The 20,918-nt window shown below is 43.8% G+C and overlaps 1 protein-coding gene across 1 annotated transcript; it reads left to right on the forward strand.

Moving 5' to 3' along the window:
- Positions 1-533: 533 nt before the first annotated feature.
- Positions 534-20,692, forward strand: LOC137914715 (muscleblind-like protein 1; the record flags this gene model as incomplete). The annotated part of the gene is given in 4 exon segments (XM_068758213.1): positions 534-707; positions 17,166-17,336; positions 20,484-20,568; positions 20,571-20,692. Coding segments are annotated over 4 exon segments (552 nt in total), but the record flags the coding sequence as incomplete, so codon positions are not given.
- Between the last annotated feature and the right edge of the window lie 226 nt (positions 20,693-20,918).

The following is a 20,918-nucleotide window of genomic DNA, read 5'->3' on the forward strand; positions in this document are numbered from 1 at the left end:
CCTGATACCGAAGACAAGCAGCTTTAATCGGTGGCTGTGAGCAGAGCAAGATTGTCTCTCCGCTGCCCCTTCACCACAGCCTTCCCGTGCTCATCATCCCCCTGTCCCTCCTTCTTCTTCTACTCCTCCAACGTTTTCATCATAGGCCAATTCAATCAATAATGTTTTTTGCCATTTGTCTCGTCTGACATTTCGGTCAGGGAAGGAGGTGATAGAGGGGCCTAGCAAGGGAGCGAGATCACACAGTACAGCTCCGTGGCGGTCACCAGCCGTGGCCTTGCATGTTTGATAGGCGGGGAAGGATTCCTATTACAGCCACAGATTCTTAGGATGGCCCTCGGGTGGTAGGTGAGTCCCAGGCCTCACAGGCGGCACCTCAGAATCAGACTCTGGGGACAAAGCCACTTAAAACTTCCTTTTCCCATGTCCTATTTTTTCTCATCATTTGTCCCAGTGTCATTAGAAACATACAGACATAAACATAATTGCTGGACGCCTACTGCTCTCGACCGACCCCTCCGGCCTGGTTCAGAATGGCGGTGAATGTAACACCGGTGCGGGATACGAAATGGCTGACGTTAGAGGTTTGTCGGGAATTCCAGAGAGGGACCTGCTCACGGCCAGACAGTGAATGCAAGTTTGCCCACCCTGCCAAGAGCTGCCATGTGGAAAATGGCCGAGTCATCGCCTGCTTTGACTCGCTGAAGGTGAGTAAGGCGGCAAACACCTGCAGTGTTTCACCATCACTTTCTTTTCTTCTAACTTCGTGAGTCTCCGGTGTCGATGGGTCTTCATAATGTGTTGAGTTGCACTTTGGGAGGTTCAGGGGGTGCTGGAACATCTTTCACCTCGAGAGAAGTTTTATGCGTACACGGGAATTGTATTGAGTTTTATTCGAGGCATCCTGCTTCAAGTTGCAAAGATTGATTTTGTTGAAAAGTGTTTCATTGTTTATTGTGGATAAATATACATCTTTATGAATACTAGAGAGAAAGAAAGTGTGTGTGTCTCTGTGTGCGTGTGTGTTTGATTAGACAGGGGTGGATCTATGATTTTTATAACATACGGGATACGGCCCATAAAGACAAAAGAAATGACAGGAAAGCAGAATTTCAGGGGCCAATCAGATTGCACCTGGGGCGAGCACTCCTCTGGGCCGTGGATCCTGGAACCTGGACCCTCTGACACCAGAGTTTCCTCCGCAGGTGCAAAGCTCACAGAACTATCGATGATCACATTGAAAATGTTTCATTCGGCTTGTTGATCATCATATCGAGACAAAAGGGGAGTCGTGGAAGTAGGGAAGCACATGCTGTGTTTCGTGTTCGTACGCGAGTCTGTAAGTGTAAGTCTGTTATTTTGAGGCAGTGCTTCTCAATTATTTTCTGTCGCGCCCCCCCTAGGAAGAAAAAAACATACAGACTGCAGCTACACCAATGATTGGACAGGTTTGCTGGCGATAATTCTACATCATCACAAACTTGGGGGGGGGGACTAGAAGCAAAAAAGGCAGAATTTAAATGCTCCAGATGAAACTTGATGTCTTGTGTCAGAGATGTGAAGTAATGATTCATATTACTGTAACTCCTAAATCTACAGTTTCGGATGCCAATCATTGTGAATTGTGTGAGCTGGCCGCACTCTTAATTCAGCAACAGTGAGCGCTGTAAATGCTCGTATCCGAACACAGCTGCATGTGCATGTACACACAGAACAAGGGTTTCATGCACAACACCCAGCCTAACTCTGTGCCACTCCACGCCGCTGCCTCGTGGTTCCAGGTCATGGAAGCGTGTTGGGAATGGCATCATCAGTCAAATTAATCTGGGCATTTTGGCTCAAGGGAGCGTAAGATTTATTCTGCCTACTGTGCTATGCATGGCGTCTCTCTCCCCTATCTGATTGGCAAGCAGGGTGTTATTCAGTGTAACTGGAGGCGAGAGCTGGAAGTCAGTCGAGCTGGACCAAGCCACAGCTTATTTTGGTTTAGAAATGGTGGTGGTGATATTAAACCGGGCACTATGTTATCACAGTTCTTGCCGGCTTGGTTGGTTAGGATTTTGTCAGGACAGGTAAGGCAGGAATGGGTAAGGGGGCTGCCCTGCTGGTGCAGCAGAGACTGTAGGGAAGCAGCAGGCCGAGAGCCCTTCCGTGTGCCCATTACCAGGGCATTCCACAAGATTGCACCCCTCCCTGCTTCTCTGACAGATTGATTGATCGGCTCGATCTACAGATGAATTCATAACACAGAGCTTAACATGGGGAGAAGGTAGCCACTGGATTCTGGAAGCCCCGCAGAAGCGTGTGGAAGGAACATTCTTTTTTTAAATCGCTACCCTCCATGACGGCTTGAGAGAGTCATGGAGGGTAGCTCCCTCTATTGCTGGAGTACTAGAAGCCTGGTGATGGTTCGTATTTCAGCTCAGTTTACGTTTAAAGGTTCATCACTCTGCTTTTGTCATTTTAACATACTTTAAGATTTCTTGCCTTCTCATTGTGGACCTCCCCAGGCAGGCACCAATTATTTCTTGAACGAGCTTTCTGAAGACGTCAGCGCCCAACAACACAAAACACAATTTTGGCACGTAGATGTTTTTCTAATTTCCAACATGTAGCCACTCATTCTCGCTCGCACCCACTCGCCATCTGTAACTTCATTTGGGCCGTTTCCATTGGAATGCCAAATAAAATCCACACAAACACACACACACCTCAGATAAGACGCAGCCACCGATCCCACGAGCTGAGCACAATGGATGAAATGTGTCATGTGCTTTCTCTCTCACTCTTTCACAAATGTTTTTAATGTTAAATTAAGTTTACTCGTATGTCCAAGATGCACAAAGGAAATCATGAACTAATATGACATGCGACAAGATGCCACTAGTTTTTAATTTTACACAGGCCCTTTTCCAGCACTTATTTTCACCCATTTTGCCATCTGGACTTTTACCAGACATTTAGCTCATGCATACTTACCAACAATTCCTGCAACGTGATTAAATGTTCTGTTGTTTAGCAGATGGGAACGAGAGCCCCAGGAGCTTTATCGCACTCCTCTTCAGGTATAAGCTCTACAGGTGGGTTGAAGTAACTATATTAAATATGCATCAGGATTTACAGTTTTGCTAAGGGATAATACAACGAGACCTGCATAGAGGCTGGTTGCAGCTTGAACACGGGGTGTTTGCATGAGCTGCTGTCTCATCCAACAGGAATTGAGCAGCTTGTTGTTATTAGCAGTTGGAAATGAACATGGTTTCATTGTAAGAGAACAAAAAGCAATCCGGGGTTTTCAGGCTGACGGAAACAAGAGGCTGTGATGGGAAACAGGTGAGGGTGAGTCAAAGAGTCACTGCAGGAGCCCCACAGCAGCGCGAAGGATGAGCTCCTGGTGGCTGTGCATCCTTTCTACTGGCGTGGAAATGCTTTTTTTCTTTGAAATGCCTTTATTGATATCCATTGCATCTGCCCAAAGACGCTGCTCTACAAAGAATATATGAGAGGGCCGAAAATCTAACGAACCACTCTAAGCAACCAGAATGGCATAATATTAAAGTCACTCATTTAAAGTAATTTATTCAGTACTGTGAAGAAATTAAGATTTTAGGGGAAGATATTTGATTTAAGTTTCAGAGAACACTCAATTTTTTCATTCTTATGCCGATTACATTTTATCCTAATGATTTTTACCTCCTCCGAGGCGGGGCTGATGCAATTGCAGGCGTTTGTCTGTCCGTCCGTCCATCCATCTGTTAGTGAAATACCTCGAAAGGTTCTGGAAGGATCTTGATGAAATGTTGGGAATGTTTCCAGGAACAGATAATAAAATGTCAAACTGATCCAGAAGAGATCCTGGATTCTGGATCAGTTTGGCATTTTCCATAACATTGCAGTCAATGGAGCCAATGTTTATAGACTTTGACACAGTCATGCAGGGTGGAGACGTCTATCTCACCACCGAATTTCATCCAGATCAAATCCAGAATGACGTTAGGAAAAAATACAAAATTTTAAAATTCAAAACCCCGTTTACGGATTCAAAAATCTATTGCAAATACACATCAACTCTGATTCACTTTTAGTTTTCATGGTTGGTGTATAAAGATACCAAGAACAATTTAGAACCTTTTGGTGATGATCCAGATCACCATGTGGACGGTTTAAATCCAGTTATGAGGGGAATGAGCTGCTCGGCGGAGGCCTGCGCTCTCTGAGTGCTTTTGTAGTTACTCTCTGCTATCATGCAATCTGATAAGCACACCCATGAACTACTACTTAGTTTTAAAGTAAACAAATTATATGACCAACTTTTATTGCCCAGGGATATAAATCTTTTGTTTTATAAGGGCTCTTACAGGAAATGGTCTGTGACTAATTTATATGCTTTTTCTATGTCACCCTCCTCGTTTCAAAGCAACATTTGTTGCACGGACAAATTAGATTTTTCACATGAAATAATTTGACCAGTCTTCAACCACAGTGTTCATCAGGCATAATAAATAATTAATGATTACATTAGCACAAGTGTTAAAATGTAAATCCACAAGACTATTCTCATTTAAAATAATCGTATGAGTATCCATCCCATCCATGATAGGTGTGAGTATGTGTGAATGGTTGTCTGTCTATGTGTGGCCCTGCGATGAACTGGCGGCTTGTCCAGGGTGTACCCCGCATCTCGCCTGTAGACTACTGGGATAGGCTGCAGCACGCCCTGTGACCAGGAAACGGACAAAGCTGTTAAGAAGATGAATTTGTGATAAAGTCATTCCAAATGAACTTCAAGGACATTTAAATAAACATTCATGAATCTACCGTCTTCAATCCATTAGTGAATCTTGGCCTCATTAAACTCCTAAATATTAGATTTAATGTTCACAGTTGCACGTTCATGCAGATGTGAAAGGCCATTGGTTGAAATCAGAAGTAGTTTAAAGCTTTGCCTAATTGTTGTTATCATGCGACTCACATGCTTTCTCATACTTACACTGGGAGCTGCTCACAGCTGTTCAGTCAATTAGGATTGATATGAAAGGAGTCTTTGCAGCACTATGGGAGCGTACGCTGACGTGTAGCATCCAAAGTGATACACCCTGAGGAAAATCCCCCCCCCCCCCTCTCACGTTCTGTCAGTAATTGAAAGTCACCCTCATGTGTAGAAGAACTAATATGTCGTCGACGAGTGGCTGCTTCTTGCCGGTTGCTCAGTCGGACCCAGAGACCAGACTAACCATGAAGTGGAGATGCTTTCCTTGTTCTGAAGCAATGAACGAAGTGACCACAGTGATAAAGGATGTTTTGATAGAATCCCATTAATTTGATTTAATTAAAATTTTAATCTAACTGGCTCATGGTCAAAGCTTTCATAGGATGATAACCTTATATTCTATGTTTTAAGGGGTGTTCATTTTATATATATATATATGCAATTTTTAGATTGTTACTAAGTATTATACAATATAAACAGCCAGTTCAAGCGTAAGATGACTTTTATAGAATAGAAAATAGCAGCATGGTTTTCTTCCAGCTGCCAACATAAGAAGCACATTTTCTCTCATAGAAGCAACATAGAAACCAATTATGGTTGTAGTGACTGACTTTTGCATAGGAAAACGTCCGGTCTCCAATGACTTCCTTGTTTTCAATTACTCAGGCATAATCCCATGACACAAACACAAACGAGGCTCACATTCCAGTAAGGACATTGCTAAAGAAATGTATGTATGCACGAATGTACCATGCATACTTTTATACAATATTGTGGACACTTGCTGTATTTCACAGATGCATTCTGATGTTGTATAATGGTTGCTCAAAGACAAGCTAACCAACGCTGGGAACATTCGGTGACAGACAGAAGAATGCATGAGGCCATATGTATCCAGATTAGACCCCAGAGGAAACAATAATGTGTGTGTGTGTGTCAGTGCACAGAGGGAAGCGGTATATTGGATAAGAACTCTTTGAAAGGGAGAAACGTGCTGAACAGCGTTAATCTGCTCCATATCTGTATTCTACTGTCATGCTCTTCAGTCTTATCCTCTACTCATTACATCTGTTAATCCGTCTCCAGTCCTGCCCCCCCCCCGCACTCCACGCTTATTTTTCCTCTCTCTCAGAAATCCCAGACACTTTTATTTCCACTGTGCAGATTATTATATTTTTTTCTTTATTGCTTTTCATTATATTTTGGGGAGACATTTGTCTGGTTGGGCTTTTACCAACCTGCCCCAGAAAGTGATGAATCATGCTTTTATGATACTTGTCATTGTGTGCCTCATCAGACTGTCATTATATTGGGGGGGTTACTTAGGTCCATGTCCTGAATATTTCAGAGCCAAGCTGTCAATGTGTGAAACTATTGTGCTGAAACATGAGCATTTTAGGGGGTTTAAGTTGTTCAATCTGAGCAGATTTTAATTTAAAGTTCCTTTCGAAGCAGCAGTAAGTGTTTTGGAATTCATCCTCTGCACAGACTCCGTTATTGGTGTGTGAATAATGCTGCATTTATGAGCGAGAACCATTTTATTTTTATTATTTTTTTCTCTCCCACTGCCCGTTTCAGTATTTCCACTTAAGGTACCCAGCAGTGTAGTAAAACTCTCTTTCACTAATTTAAAAGTAATATACTGTATGATTGCAACTGTTGCTGAATACATACATGAACTTCATAATGACATTGGTTTTTGAATCCATAAATGGGGTTTTCAATATTAAAATGTAATATTTTTTCCTGACCTCATTCTGGATCAGATCCAAAGACATTTATATGATAGTTCATATCGGACCCCTTCATGACTGTGATTTTTGGTGAGTGAATTGAATGCATATTTTACAAGATATGAAATTTTGAAAAAGACTCCATTCTATGTAGATGGGAAAATCAATATTTTGTTTTGTATCCACACCGGTATCCAGATCGCTCTCAAAATTTAATGGGATCAAAGTTAGACCAAGATCCATCCAGCAGTTTCTCCATAATCCTGCTAACAAACAGACCAAACAGATTATTTGTCATTATTTCTACCTTTATTTCTTTGCTTTGTCTGTTACCGGGTCGAGGGTTGTGCTGGAGCCTATCCCTACGTTCCTTCTGTTCTCACGTAGCTCTCTTATCAAAGGCCTTTATTAGAACAATGGAAATAAGTAAGCAGGTAAACAGCCAGCAGCCATCGACGTTGTCAGGTTCTAATCACTGACTGACTAGCCAAGTCATCCCCACATGTCTCCTCTAAATGTCTCTGTCCTTAGAGAGGCCACTATTTTTACATCCATCTGTGAATATGCTGCCTCAGCATGGAGATATGACACAACAAGATCAGAGCCAAAATACAAGGGCATTCAGGATTACCCCATCGCCTCATGGAATCATCTCTCTTCCATCTTTTAGCAGCCTTCATCCTTTCAGTTTTTATCCTCCACTTAGCAAATCATTCAAGTTGTCTACGCCTTCTACTCTCAGCAAGAAAATGTGTCTGCGCTGAGTTTTCTAGCGTTGTGTGTGTGTGTGTGTGTGAGTGTGCCCCATCTCTGTCTGTGTTCTCATACAAGGCTCCACGGCCCGGGATGTCTCGGCAGTCTGAAGTTAATATTAGCATCTCTGCATGTCGAGCCGCGAGGTCCCATTGCTACCGCTGCTCCTGCTGCTATCGCTGCTGTGAACAGAATACCGAACCAGTCATGGGCTGATCCATTCTTGTTAGTCTGTCTCACTCCCTCTCTCTCCGGTCTACCGCCAAGTCTTTCTTACAAGCTCACTGATCGCCTCTTCTTCCTCCCCAATGGTTCTTTTTTTCAGCTGCATTTAAATAACATCACATTTAATTCAATGAGACTGGTTAAGCCAAAAAATAAAAATAAAAGAAGAAGAAGAAAGCTGTAGACAGGAAGGTGGAGAAGAAGATGGAGCGTTTGACCAACAGATCACTTGATAACTCGCGGAGAGCAAGTTGTCCTCCAATTTATTGTCCGGCTTTTGTCATTTGGCAGCGCCATAATTCTATCTCGCTTCTCCTCCATCTCCCCTCAAGCTGTCTTTGACCTCCACTCTTCATCCGATCAGAAGGGTTTGGGTGCCATGTGGGCAATTTCTGACATGTAATCATTCATGACAAACAGATACTTGGATTCATATACACACAGACGAGGGTTCACAAACACTGATTGTGGGGGAACAGAGGCTCCTGTGAGCATTTACCTTAGCTAGGTAATTACATAAGAGCAGCGTTGGTCTCAGGTAATGCCATCGCCTGCCAGAACAGGCATGATGTTGGAAGCTGCCGTGTTTCTCACTGCTACTTTATGGGGCATACTTCACTGATTATACTGTATACGTGCATGCCGTCATTGCACGGCGGCTCACGTAATGGAACAAAGAAATTAAAAGTGGATGGAAAATAATTCTGGTGATTGAGGTGTAAACAAAGCCAAATGTGTATTTGTTTTGGATTTAACACACTGTGTGAGTCAGGGCGGTGATGTAGTGCTACATCACATTATACCTGAGGAAGTCTGCTCATACAGTCTGAGAGCAGCTTAGCTCAATTAGCTGCTGTAAATGTCCTGCAGGTGTGGCAGCGAGCGGCATGGCGTCACATTAGCGATGCATTCAGGCTTCAAAGGATGTGTCCCTGTAATTTGCACATAGTTTTGTATATTTGCGTGCTGTTTCACATTGCAAACGGGATCTAATTTTGATTTTTGGTTTGTTTCTTCCAGACACGCTCCACTCTCAAGGGAGTGCAGCAAACAAGGCTTGACTGAGAGTGATTTCTGTCTCCACATCTGTCATTAGCATGTTTGTTGTTTTAATTTTCTCCCCGCAATTATCAACAGGCATTCATAAATTTGTTTCCCCCCCCCAATCACGCTCTCCTTTAATTAAAAAATAATCAGGGTTGGAGGAGGGCCTCATTAAATCTCATCGTCGAGAACCATCAGCTACGAACGCAGGAGTGGGATATTTTTTTTATGTGAGCTTCTGAAAAGAACTCAGACACCTTCTCTCGCTTTATTTTGTCTGCTGAAAGACTGGATGTCGGTTTGGAGGACAGCGGAGGAACGATCAAATGATGGAGCTGAAGAAAAGGAAAGTTACCGTAAATGGAACAGAGCAATAAAAGTAAGGAAAGTGAGGGAGTGGAGAGACGAGAGCGGGAGATCATTAGAGAAGTGCTAATTAACAGAAGCCACGCTGTTTAGGAGCACTTTGTCTCCATGCAATATTGATTTGTCATGACCATTATGGAGCGGATGTTCTTTGCTACTTCCTGCCTGGGTTCTCTCTCTCGCTCTCTCTCTCTCTCTCTCTCTGTCCACAATAGTTAATGCATTAGACCACTGCTCACAGCGACCTGTAAAACTCACATCATCACCTTCTCGAGCTTGATCTTTATCTCCACCCTGAAACATCAAGCCGTGCGAGTCTGCAGGGAAAATAAAAAAATAGCTTGTGAAAATGACCCAAGGAGACCATTCGATCACTGAAATGCCTGCTTCTGTAATTGCGTCATCATGACATTAAATACGAGCCGGAGAGTGTGATAGCTACAGAGATCTGGGCAATGTCGACAAGGAGATTAAAGGGAGAGAAGGGAAGAGGCTGCGATGAAGTGGAGTGAGCGTGGAGGATGATGGATGGGCGCGTAGACGTCAAGTGGCGCGACACGGACAGTGATGGAAAGATAGAGAGGGGGGAAACCAGGGAGGAGATGGCGTGTGGATGGAGTGAAAGTAATAACAGAGGTGGAGAGCGTGAGAGTGAACAGGAGTTGTGTTAGTCGCCCGTTCGGTTTGTGCCACGAGTGAAGAATGTGTGTAATATCCCTTTATTGTTATGGCGCATGTTGCAGGGCTTGCTGTTTGACATTGTGATTCCTCAGAAGGCTTTAACAGGATTACTGCGATAACGGGCTCGGCCGTCAGACAGACAGAGCAGCTGTGCTGCGTTGTGTTGACACGGCTGGACACCGTGACACAAAGCATGCGTCCTTAGTAACACAGAAATTAGTCAGATCTGCAACGTTCATGCAAAACAAATAGCTTGAGCCGCAGCGTCTGACCGTTCTCATTTGATTTTGGCTTCTGTGAAACATTAAACCAGCATAGACCAGGGCCATTGTGAGACAGGCCTGCCCTGCTGCTACCCCCCCCACCTGAAGTTGTCTTTGATCAATGTGGATCGACGTGGAACAGCGTGCGGCCAGAAGGTGTTACGTGGAGGCTGGAGGGGCGTCGTCCTTCTGCTCCGTGGCGATGGGCATGTGTGTCGGCGCAAAATATTGTACATCTAACTACCAAAATATATCCTCAACCTACAAAAGACTGCTTCTGCGTGCGTGTGTGTGTGTGTGTGTGTGTGTGTGTGTTCGTGTTCTCTCTGTCTACATCTCACTTTGGCTCTGCTGTGTGTCTTTTTTCTTTTCTTTTTTGCCTGGTAATAGACGCTCCTTTGCTGTGGTGACGCCAAGGTCCGGAGGGTGAAATGTGTTCTTTAACCTTGGATGGAAAATGTGTAATTTCAGAATCAATGCATTACAGCAGGGTCTGAGGTATAGCCCCCCTCCCTTTCATCTCTTTGTCAAAACTCTTCATAAGGCTTTAGTTAGTGCATTTTCCAGCTCAGCAGTTGTTTGTGATAGAAAGGATTACATGCTGTAACCGTGTATTAATGCTTTTCCTTTGTATTTAGCTTCGACTTTAAGTCCTCCTCATAAAAAAAGAAACTGCGGCTGCAGTTAATAGATAGTTTGTGTGTTAATGTGCCGTGAGCGTGATTGTGCATTGCCGTATGTGTGTGTGCTTTCAGGAACTATCATCACTTTATGGGGTAATGAATGCTAATCCTCTCTTATCAGTTTCAACCTCGAGGCCAGCGTTTGTGTGTAGCTGTGGATCTGTGTGTGTGTGTGTACAGACTCTATAAAAGTCTCAACTCACATCTAACATCTTCTCAGCAGTTTTTCTCACTCCTGGCTCCAGGGTGTGGTCTCATGACCGTCTGCCACATCCCCCCATGACTCATCAGAAGTCAAATAGAATAGAACATTCCAGACCTCTGACTCTGCTGAATCTGATCTGGCCCGATTTGAAACCAATCCTCAGATCATAACGCAAACTGGCCACATAAACGATTCTCACCCTGCCGGCGTCTTTTGATTTCACGTCGGTGCCACTCGGTTCAGCTGCTGAGGATCACAGCACAAACCAAAGGCTTTTGTTCGTTCACGGGGATGTCTTCATCTTTTCCTTTCTGGTGTCTGACCTCTAAAAGAGACGAGGCAAAACATTTAAGATGTGTTAAGCAATCTTAAGAGAGTGTGGTGATGGGGGGGTTATATCTAAAATAAGAAGTATGTTCCCAGTGGCCAGTGAGGCCTGTATGTCTGTACAATGGGTTTTACAAAGAAATGGACAGGGAATAATTAGGTCTAAAAGCTATTGAATCCTGTTCATGGGCTATTTAAATGGATCTGCTCTCCTGCCTGCCTTCTTAGCACAGTGAATGGGAGATACAACTGAATTAGAGTAAACTTTAGAGCCTGTGATCGGAGAACTCTTTAGCAGGGAGAGAAGAACAGATGAAGGCAGAAAGAATAAAGATGAGCAGAGAAAGGAAAAAGAGGGAGGGCTTTATGGCTGTCTGAGGGGAGATAGTGTGGTAGACCTAATGAGAACAAAGCTAATTGCCTTCCAAAGTTCTCTGGTGACGTTCCCACAGGAGCCGGGACAATACTTGCCACCTGTACACACACACACACACACACACACACCTACACACACACAGACAGTGAGATGAATTTGTAATGGAGTAATATGGCAAGCAGCAAACTGATATTTGTTTCTCTGGCTGCAATGACGTAGCCCTTACCTGTACAGGTGTCAGACGTCTGGTGGCATTTGCAGACTGGTTTGCTAGAGGTGCTTACTAATATTGGTAGTCATAGGCTGCAGTTTGTGTACTAATATAATTTGAGTTCTACAGTTCAAATGTATTTTTCCAGTACTTCACTGAACATGATTCAGTTTGAGTTTACATTAACCCCTTCAGCCACACATTTCAGCCATGTTCAACATCCGATAACATAATGGGCCCCGGCTACGATCTGCAATGGAACAGTGCTGTCAATTGCCATGATGGCTAATGATCTTGTCCCATCATTATTTTGTTTCTGCACATGTCCAGAACGTACAAACACACTTCTAGACGAGTAGTGCTTTTGGGACCTGTAACTGGCGCTTTGGTGAATTGCTTACTGTGAACTCTGCCATAGAGCGTTGATGTCTTTCTAGGTACTTGTATACATTTAAGTACAGCTATGGTTTAGTTTAGCTTTGTGTTCCCTTATCTCCGTAACATAAAGATGTTACATGCCTGTCCATACACTCGAAGGCGTATCTCTCTGACCTATTAAATGAGATTTTAAATCCATTAACTGATCCAGGCGGTTCCAGATGTAATAAATGATTGGAAAGTTATTACAAGACTTATAAAGACATCTAGTAATACATTTAACACTAAGAGAGATGGAAAACAAGGAAAGACAAATGACACAATGTTTTCTCAATGATCAGGGGTTTACAGACTGTGTGTGTGTGTGTGTGTGTGTGTGTGTGTGTGTGTGTGTGTGTGTGTTAGTGGCTTGCCTGGCAGCACGCTCTGCCCTCGTACAGGCAGTTCTTTGTGTTGTGAATGATGCCATAATTTGTCTGCTGATCGGTTGCCAACAGGAACCTTCACTGACAAAAAGCATGCCGGTGCATTTGTGTGCATGTGTATAAAAATACATGCTTGTGAATTCTCATCTCGGCACCACATCCAGACCACTTCCATGATTGATGGTTGTCTTTGGGCCCAGGAGAGATAGGCCGTGCCATCGGGAGCCGTGCCATCGGGAGAGAATTAATAATGCACAGAGGTTCGGAATGATGGCTGTCCAGACTTGAACCCTTCTGTTGTTATACTAGTCACGGTGTTCGTTGCGTATCGGCAGCCAAGGTCTGAGGGGAGCTCAGGACAAGCGGGAATGGAAAAGATCAGAGGCTATCACTGGTAGCTATGTATGTTTAAGTTGGAAGGACTAATTATGGAGGGGCAGAATAAAAGATCAGTCAGAATTCATAGGAGAGCACAGGGGTGAGCATGAAGTGAAAGCAACGCACCACCATTCAAACCCTGGGGAATGTAGACCTGCCAGAAAAACACGGGTGAAATCACCCAGACAGACGGCTTTGATTAATATTAATCAGAAATCTCTCTCTCTCTCTCTCTGTGTGTCTCCTCTCTGTGTCTCTCTCGCTCTCTGTTTATATTCTTCACTCTGTTTTCCGAATCACTCCTTTCCTGTTCTTCTTTTCTGAGGTTTTTGTTGCTGGTCTGTGAGTGGAATTCAGCATCTGCTCTTATTCTCTGGAATGTAGCAGACACATGCTTCAGAAAGCCGTTCATCTTTACCACAGGCCGCAGCAGATAATACTGAAGCCACGTTTCCTTCTGCTTGACCTGGCATGCTTTTCTGACGGTTGCTTTCCTTGTGACGCAAAGCTGCTGCAGCATAGTCTTCAACGCAACTGTAGTCTGACTCTCGTGATCCTGGTCACACTATTATTTCACACATTCACTGTAGCATCATTTTGATGGGTTTATGCAACGTCACAGATTTTTCAAGATCTTGCCTTGATAAATCTGGAGTCGGGCGGCTCCACCAAGTCGAATCCCAATGAGCCTCATTTGGGTTAAGGTCTGGAATCTGCGGTCCCAATTCATTTGTGAAAGTGATGTCTGAGGCTCTCAGAACCACTCAGCATCGTTATGTTGGAATACACCTGTGCCATCATGGTAGATGAAAATCCATTGCTGAAAAAAAAACCTGGTCATTTATTTTTATTTAGGGAGACCTGCTCATTTTTGGGGGTGATAACGTTGCCCCTATGGGCTTGTACGGCGGGCACTAGGCATGGTGGGTGCACCTTTATGCACCAATCCCTTTTCCCATTGCTCTAGAGTACAATCTTTCTGCTCCTGAGCAAATGAAAACCTTTTTTTGTGTGCGTCAGAATAGCAACACTGATAAGTGGTTTTCACAAGGTTACACAGCCATCTAGACCCTGGAGGTCTGTTTGCATTGTGTGAGGAGATGCTTTCTTTCATTATTAAGCACTGCAGTGATTTCTATTGATGCGTTTCTCCAATCTGATTTCACCATACATTTAACTTTTATCCAATGGAAGGCTCTTCACAATTTATTTTACTTAAACCCAGTGAAATGACTTTCTTGACCAGGCAGCGTTCTATTTTTTTTCTCCTCCTCTTTTTACCTCCTCATTTTACCTTCTCTTTCCCACAAAAACTCTGGAGGAAATAAGCCGACCCTTCAGTATCCAAAGGCTTGACGATTTTCACAAACTCATTGCCAACTGTGTGTGGTTTTGTCTTTGTCACTTTAGCCACTTCTCAAGTTAAGTGTTGCAAATAAAGTATTGCAAGTAGCTCAAGCTAAGGACATCTGTATGCATTTGCTTGTGTGCATGCATATGCAGGCACCTGTGGATTTTGAGCTTCATTTTCAGTGTTATATTGATTAATAAGCATCAATAACATTCTGTGTATGTGAATTTGTGTGCGCTGACACATGCAATTTATACATGTGGTGTAAGTGTGTGTCTGGAAGCTGAAATATGGCTGAAAGAAATCTGGTGTAATGAGACCAGTGTGATTTATAAGTGCAGAATGCTCCATTCTCTTAGCACATACAGTACATGAACACTGAGACACTTCTGCGAGGGGCCGTGACAGCTGCTACCCTTTCTTTCAGTTGGTGAAATGCAAGTGAAGTAATGCTTTCTATCCTGGCAAAAAGCAAATTGATTGAAGATTCACAATGCATATTTGGTGGTGAGATGACTCTATATGGAGGGTATTAATCAAAACCCCGACACCTTAAAAGCACATTAGTGTTTCCATGGAAGAGGAGCAGACAAGGTGAGGGTGGAACAGAGTCGGTCTGAGTCTGAAGTCAGACACCAGTCAGATGGAGCTGTAGCCATCAGACCGGAGAGAAAGCAGGACATGGCAAGGATGGGTGGGGATTGCAGCATCACATCGTGGGGTCAGGGGGTGCGTAGGTCTAGGGTGAGGTCAGGCTTCATAAGAGTTGACTACCTCAAAGCCTGATTCTCAGACTAACATGAACTAGTTAGTACTTCAGTCAGAATTTGGAATGGGTTGCTATTGCTATTGCTATTGCTAGATCTACTAATCACGATTCTTTGTCTTGTCCCCAGGGCGCCCACAGAGCTTGGTAAAACTGCTTTTTGCTTTTATTTTCCTCAGAAAATGCAATCTGACCAGAACCCCACCCTTCTTTTGCATCCTGCCCTGAAAAAGACGCGTTGCTGTTTTACATAACGTTGACTTGCAACGGACGGAGTTACGGATGTTCCTGATATGGCCTCTTTGCCTGTCCTCTTTCATTTATTCCTTGGGCGAGTTTCTTCGTACTGTAGACACTTTGTAATTTAAATGATCTGTTATCCTGTTTGATGTTTATTTGACGTTTTGGTTGTTCTTACTCTTGGAACTACGCTGTCATCCTGACCAGAAATCCTGTGTTCAAAATTTAAAAGCACTTGCACACAGCGTGCATCTAGTTTCCCACCAAATGTGCCCGGAAAATCAAAATACATTAACTAATTAGCATTGATCAATAGACTAGCCCAGCTGGGAGCATTGTTGTTCCCCTATGGGCCAGTGGTGTGACTACCTTTCCTCTCAGCCATTGACAATGTAAGAACGGTTGATGCGTTGATCCTTTCCAATGCAAAGTAGCCTCCTGCTGTTGCTAGGCAGATCAGGCTGCACGAGGGATAGGAGATGCAGAGGAAAACAGGACGTATGGATGGATGAGAGAGAGTGGGAGAGTGCATGTGCAAGGTTTTGAAGGCAGGTGTCATGGTGGGCCGCAGTGAGAAGCAGGTAATCTCCCTGAGATAAGCAGGAGCCGTACAGCCAACCTTTATTTCCCCGTGGGAGGAGGTGCTGCAGGGTTGCTCTCCACATTCCCTGGAAGTAGATTCATATCAAGATACAACGGGAGGGGATGGATGGAGGATGAATGTTGAATGGGGCGAAGATTGACGGGAGCGAATAGGAGTAGAGGCGACAAAGCCGGCTTCTTGCCTTGACATTTCTTCACACATGCTGTATGTGTGAACGTTCACACACACACACACGCATCACACCAGCAGCTCTGCACCGCCGCTGCTCTGTATTCATGATAAGAGCAAATATCAACATGGGCATTCTGATGGTAAGGGGGGATCGAAGTGGAAGGAATGCAATGAAAGGGGAGTAAAAAAAAAAAAAGATCTGTAAAATACAACCCATCAGGTTGAGTGTTCAGTGAATCAAGCAGTATGAGAGTATAATCCCCCCCCCCCCCCCCCCGCGGTGCCAGCTGCTGGATGAACATAATCACCTGACGCAAACAGCAGAATGCCGGAGCGCCGTGACGTCTGTTTGTTGTCACAGAATTCTCCAATCGTGCATCAATTAGGTTTCTATTCTCAGCTCGTCCTGTTTCTGACATTATGCTGTGAATCAACACAACAGCGTCGTGAAACGTTCAGCCTCTGACGTGGTCAGAGGCTGAACGTTTGACCTCTGACCACGTGGGCAGCGGACAAATTGAAATTCTCAAAGCAAACTTTAACACCGTTATGCACATAGAGACAAGCTTGACTCTTCTAAACTTGAGCTTCTTCTCCTTGCAAGGGAGTTTGTCTTGAAGAAAGGTTGAACAGGTGAAAAAGTCATCAGTCATTGTTAAATCTGCCATTTTGCCCACAGTTTTTGAAATGTTATGGACCAGATGACTTCTAAACTGTCAGTTCTACTGTCTGTCTGTGTTTTACAATCTCTGAGAAGTCAATTTGTCCCTGAGTGACCTTGATGAAATTGACCACAGTAATTAGGGATTAATTTAGTCATGAACAGGGATTTACTCTAAATCCAGCTGCTGGCCCAGATGTTACAGATGTTTGGTCATCACCTGCTAAATGGGAGGCAGTGACTTGAGTCGAGGCTCATTACATCTTTACATCACGAAACACTTTTCTAATTTGCCTCTTTTCATGTCTCTACCCCCCCCCCCCCCATCGAACAGGGTCGTTGTTCCAGGGAGAACTGCAAGTACCTGCATCCTCCTCCCCACCTAAAGACCCAGCTGGAAATCAATGGAAGGAACAACCTCATCCAGCAGAAAAACATGGCGATGCTCGCCCAGCAGATGCAGCTGGCGAACGCCATGATCCCCGGCACGCAGCTGCAGCCAGTGGTGAGAGAGGACAATGTCCAAAACACGCTTGTTGCTTCATGCAGAGGTCTGACTCAGTTTTTTGTTTGGTTTGGTTTAACTGGAATCCCGTTTTTTCAAAGCAAAAGATTAAACAGCAGATTGCTTTTTAACATTTGATCCTTTGGCGTAATTATCATCATAGGACAGGACGTGTTTTAGGATGACGCCCCATTCTTTTGAAACTAGTCGTTGCTTGTCAGTAAAATGCATATTTTAAGATGTTAAGGCTTCTCTTCAGGCCTCTAAATATTTGGAGCGTTGTTCTCTAGCCAGCTGGCTGACTTTCTGTTGGCTGCCCTCAGATACAAATGCAACAAAATGAATTGTGCCTGACAAGCTTTGAGACTTTTTATTTTATTTTTGTAATAAATTTGAAATGATGCGATGCGTATTTACTCAGAAAACTGTTTATCACTTTCCAGTTGATTTTGACACTTTGATGGGAATCATCCAGTCAATGTGATAATGGACAGCTTCCTGGAGATTGGTGTCGGAGCATGTAGTATGTTTCATAATCCAATATGAAATGTTTCAGTCATCGTTAAGTATATGTTGCTTATATTTCATATTAAGCAGCTGAAAAATAATTTACTGTACAGCTTCATGTCATCTGTGTGTAAAAGCAGGTTTATGTTTAAAGTGAGAGGACTGGGGGAAATGTTCACACACACACACACACACACACGCACCTTTAGCCAGTGGCTTATCACGTTTATCTGGGGAAGAGGGCCTGACTTGAAAGGTCCATTGCGAGGAACAGAGGAAACCCTGAAAAGGTTTTTAGAAACCATAGACACCCCTTTACTCTTTATGTCTCGGGGAGAGACGAAGTAAAAGGAGCAGGACAGGCGGAAGAAGTAGAAGACGGGCTGACAGGGAAGGACACAGCTGTAAAAGAAAGAAAGGACCTGGCAAGGTACGAAAAGATAAATGGACATTGGAACGATGGGGAAAGTTAAAGAGATGTGAGGAGGGATGGCTTTAGACATGTCCTACAAACAGAAGCCACAGGGAAGGATAACAAACAGCTTCAAGAAAGAGAAGGGCAGCTTTTCCGGGACTTTATTCCTTCAAGTTTCCTTTTCGCCTCGGTGTTTCTGTGATGTTACACCTGCTGTTCTCCGTCTTTGTGTCTGCAGCTGTACTTTCAACGTAAGACTGCTTTCATTTCACATATAGAACTGTACAGAGGGTGAAATAATTAGTCAACCACAGTTGGAGGGTGCTCATGATGCTTTTTAGTACAGCCCCTATTACAACAGTCAGTCAGTCACATAAAACATGCCCTTGATCCCGCAAACAAATACAGGAATTGTTCTTTTCTTTTCTGGTTCTGACAGACGCTCACGGTACTTGTATAAAGATATCAAGAACAATTTAGAACCTTTTACTGATGATCCAGATTACTATATGGATGGTGTAAATCTAATTAGGAAGGGAATGAGCTGTTTGGCGGAGGTCTGTGCTCTCTGAGTGCTTTTCTCATTTTTTTTTATTGCATTCTTCTAAATTATATATTTTTGTACTTTTATAATTACTTTTAATTGGCTAAACTTGCCCAGTTGTTTAAGTTTGTAGTCCGGAAACATTATTTTTAACTACTGTCTTACTTTGTCGTATTGAGCTGTAACACATTTATTGTGTGTTTATTTTAAAGATATTCTGACTGGCTTTTATTTACTCTCATAGGAAGAAGTATCAACTAAATAATTTTAAAACGTGTGCCAGATAAGCACTTTCGCACTATTCACACAGTTTGTCAATAACCTTGATACGAGACGTATTCATATTCATACCTGCTGTTCTCCCTCGTTCTTTGTCCATATTTATATTTACATTTATTTTCAGTTTAGAAATCTATTTTGTGGCAGATTCCGAACTGTAGATCATCAACTTTCGTTGAGATTTTCATACAGATTCTTTGAGAACTAGCCGACCTCCACGTAGGCAGCATGCGTTTTGCATGAGGGCGTCCATATAAGGAGAAAAGCGCGACACAATCCACACGCCACAACCCTGCAGCAGCACAAGGGGCAAGTAGAAGTCATTCAGGGAGATGTTTTAAATGTGGCTTTTGCTGCTGCAATAAGTTTCGACTGTGATTAATGCCGAGGATCTGCCCTCTTCTTTTTGGAAATGACTCAACACTAAGTAATGAGATTTTCCAGAAGTGGCCATTGGCGCTGTCACAAATATTTTTGCTCGATGATATCACTGCATTGTTACAACCTCCACCACCTGAGTGTGAGTCTACTCGCTGACATCATAACTCCATCCGTCGCAACCTTGACGTGATAAAATTCCAAACTGATATCCAAGTAGTTTGAGAGGGAGCCATATCTACGTTTCCTATTTTAACCTTGTGATAGGTCACGCTGCTTCAGACAACCCGGAGCGCAGCACAGGAAGAATTACAGCTTCCACGGTGTTCCTGATCATCTGATCAGTCTTGACGGAGTGTGAGGTTTTGGGAGGAATGTCGCTGTCCAGCCCTGGCTGCCACAGCTCTATTACTCACTGTGTCATGTTGGCAAGGACTCAAGAAATCCTGAGACTGGGACTGATGTGCAGGGAAAATACAGTGCGCTTTATGAGCAGGCATACCCCCCCCAGCCTCTCTCTCACAAAATGTGGATAAAACCCCCCTAAAGTGCATAAAGGCAGTGCACACAGAATAACCAGATGCACAGCTTGATGCTCCTCACATCATGAATCCTCCTGTATATGTGTGCAATCTCTGGTGTAAGAAGTGTGTGTCTGTGTAAAATGTGATGCTCCCTATGAGGCGTAAGCCTCCTTCACACGTTACATCAAAAGACGAGCAGCCATCAGATAAGACATTATTTCTTCCTCAGATCGGAGTCTGTTTTATTGGTCTATTTTTAGCACCCTCTTTCGCTGCATATCCCAGAGCTGCTAGCCTCGGGTCGCCTCCAATTATCTGCAGACATCTCTTTGGTCACAATCTTCTTCAAGGGACAGATTGAGTGGAAGAGAGCGAGGATAACTTTGCACATTACCGGTACATGCAATGATCGTTTCTGTATACAGACTTTATGAGTGAGTGAGAGAAGGTGTGAGGTGTGTCTCGCTGTTCACCAGCTTCCATTCTGCTTATGTCCACAGCCCATGTTTTCAGTCACACCTGGCCTTGCAACCAATGTCAGTGCTGCTGCAGCGGCAGCGTTTAACCCCTACCTTGGCCCGTTTCGCCCAGCCTGATGCCAGCTGACATCTTGTCCAGCGCCCCAGTACTGGTCACCAGCAACCCCAGTGTCCCTGTACCAGCTGCCGCCACTGCAGCGCAGAAACTCATGAGAACAGACAGACTGGAGGTGAGAAACGCATTCACAGATACAAATATGAACAAAAAATACAACCGGATATGCAGATGCACCAGTCACAGGTTACAAGACACATTATCGAAACACTTGTCAACATTGATGAGTTTTTTTCTTTTCAAACAGATTGAGCTCTGAAAGCAGAGCTGTGCCTGTTTGAATATTAATGTCCCGGGTTGGAAAGTCTTTCCTCAACACTTTGTGCTTGTAGGCTTCAATT

Source organism: Brachionichthys hirsutus, unplaced genomic scaffold (assembly GCF_040956055.1).
Source record: "Brachionichthys hirsutus isolate HB-005 unplaced genomic scaffold, CSIRO-AGI_Bhir_v1 contig_985, whole genome shotgun sequence".
NCBI lineage: Eukaryota > Metazoa > Chordata > Actinopteri > Lophiiformes > Brachionichthyidae > Brachionichthys > Brachionichthys hirsutus.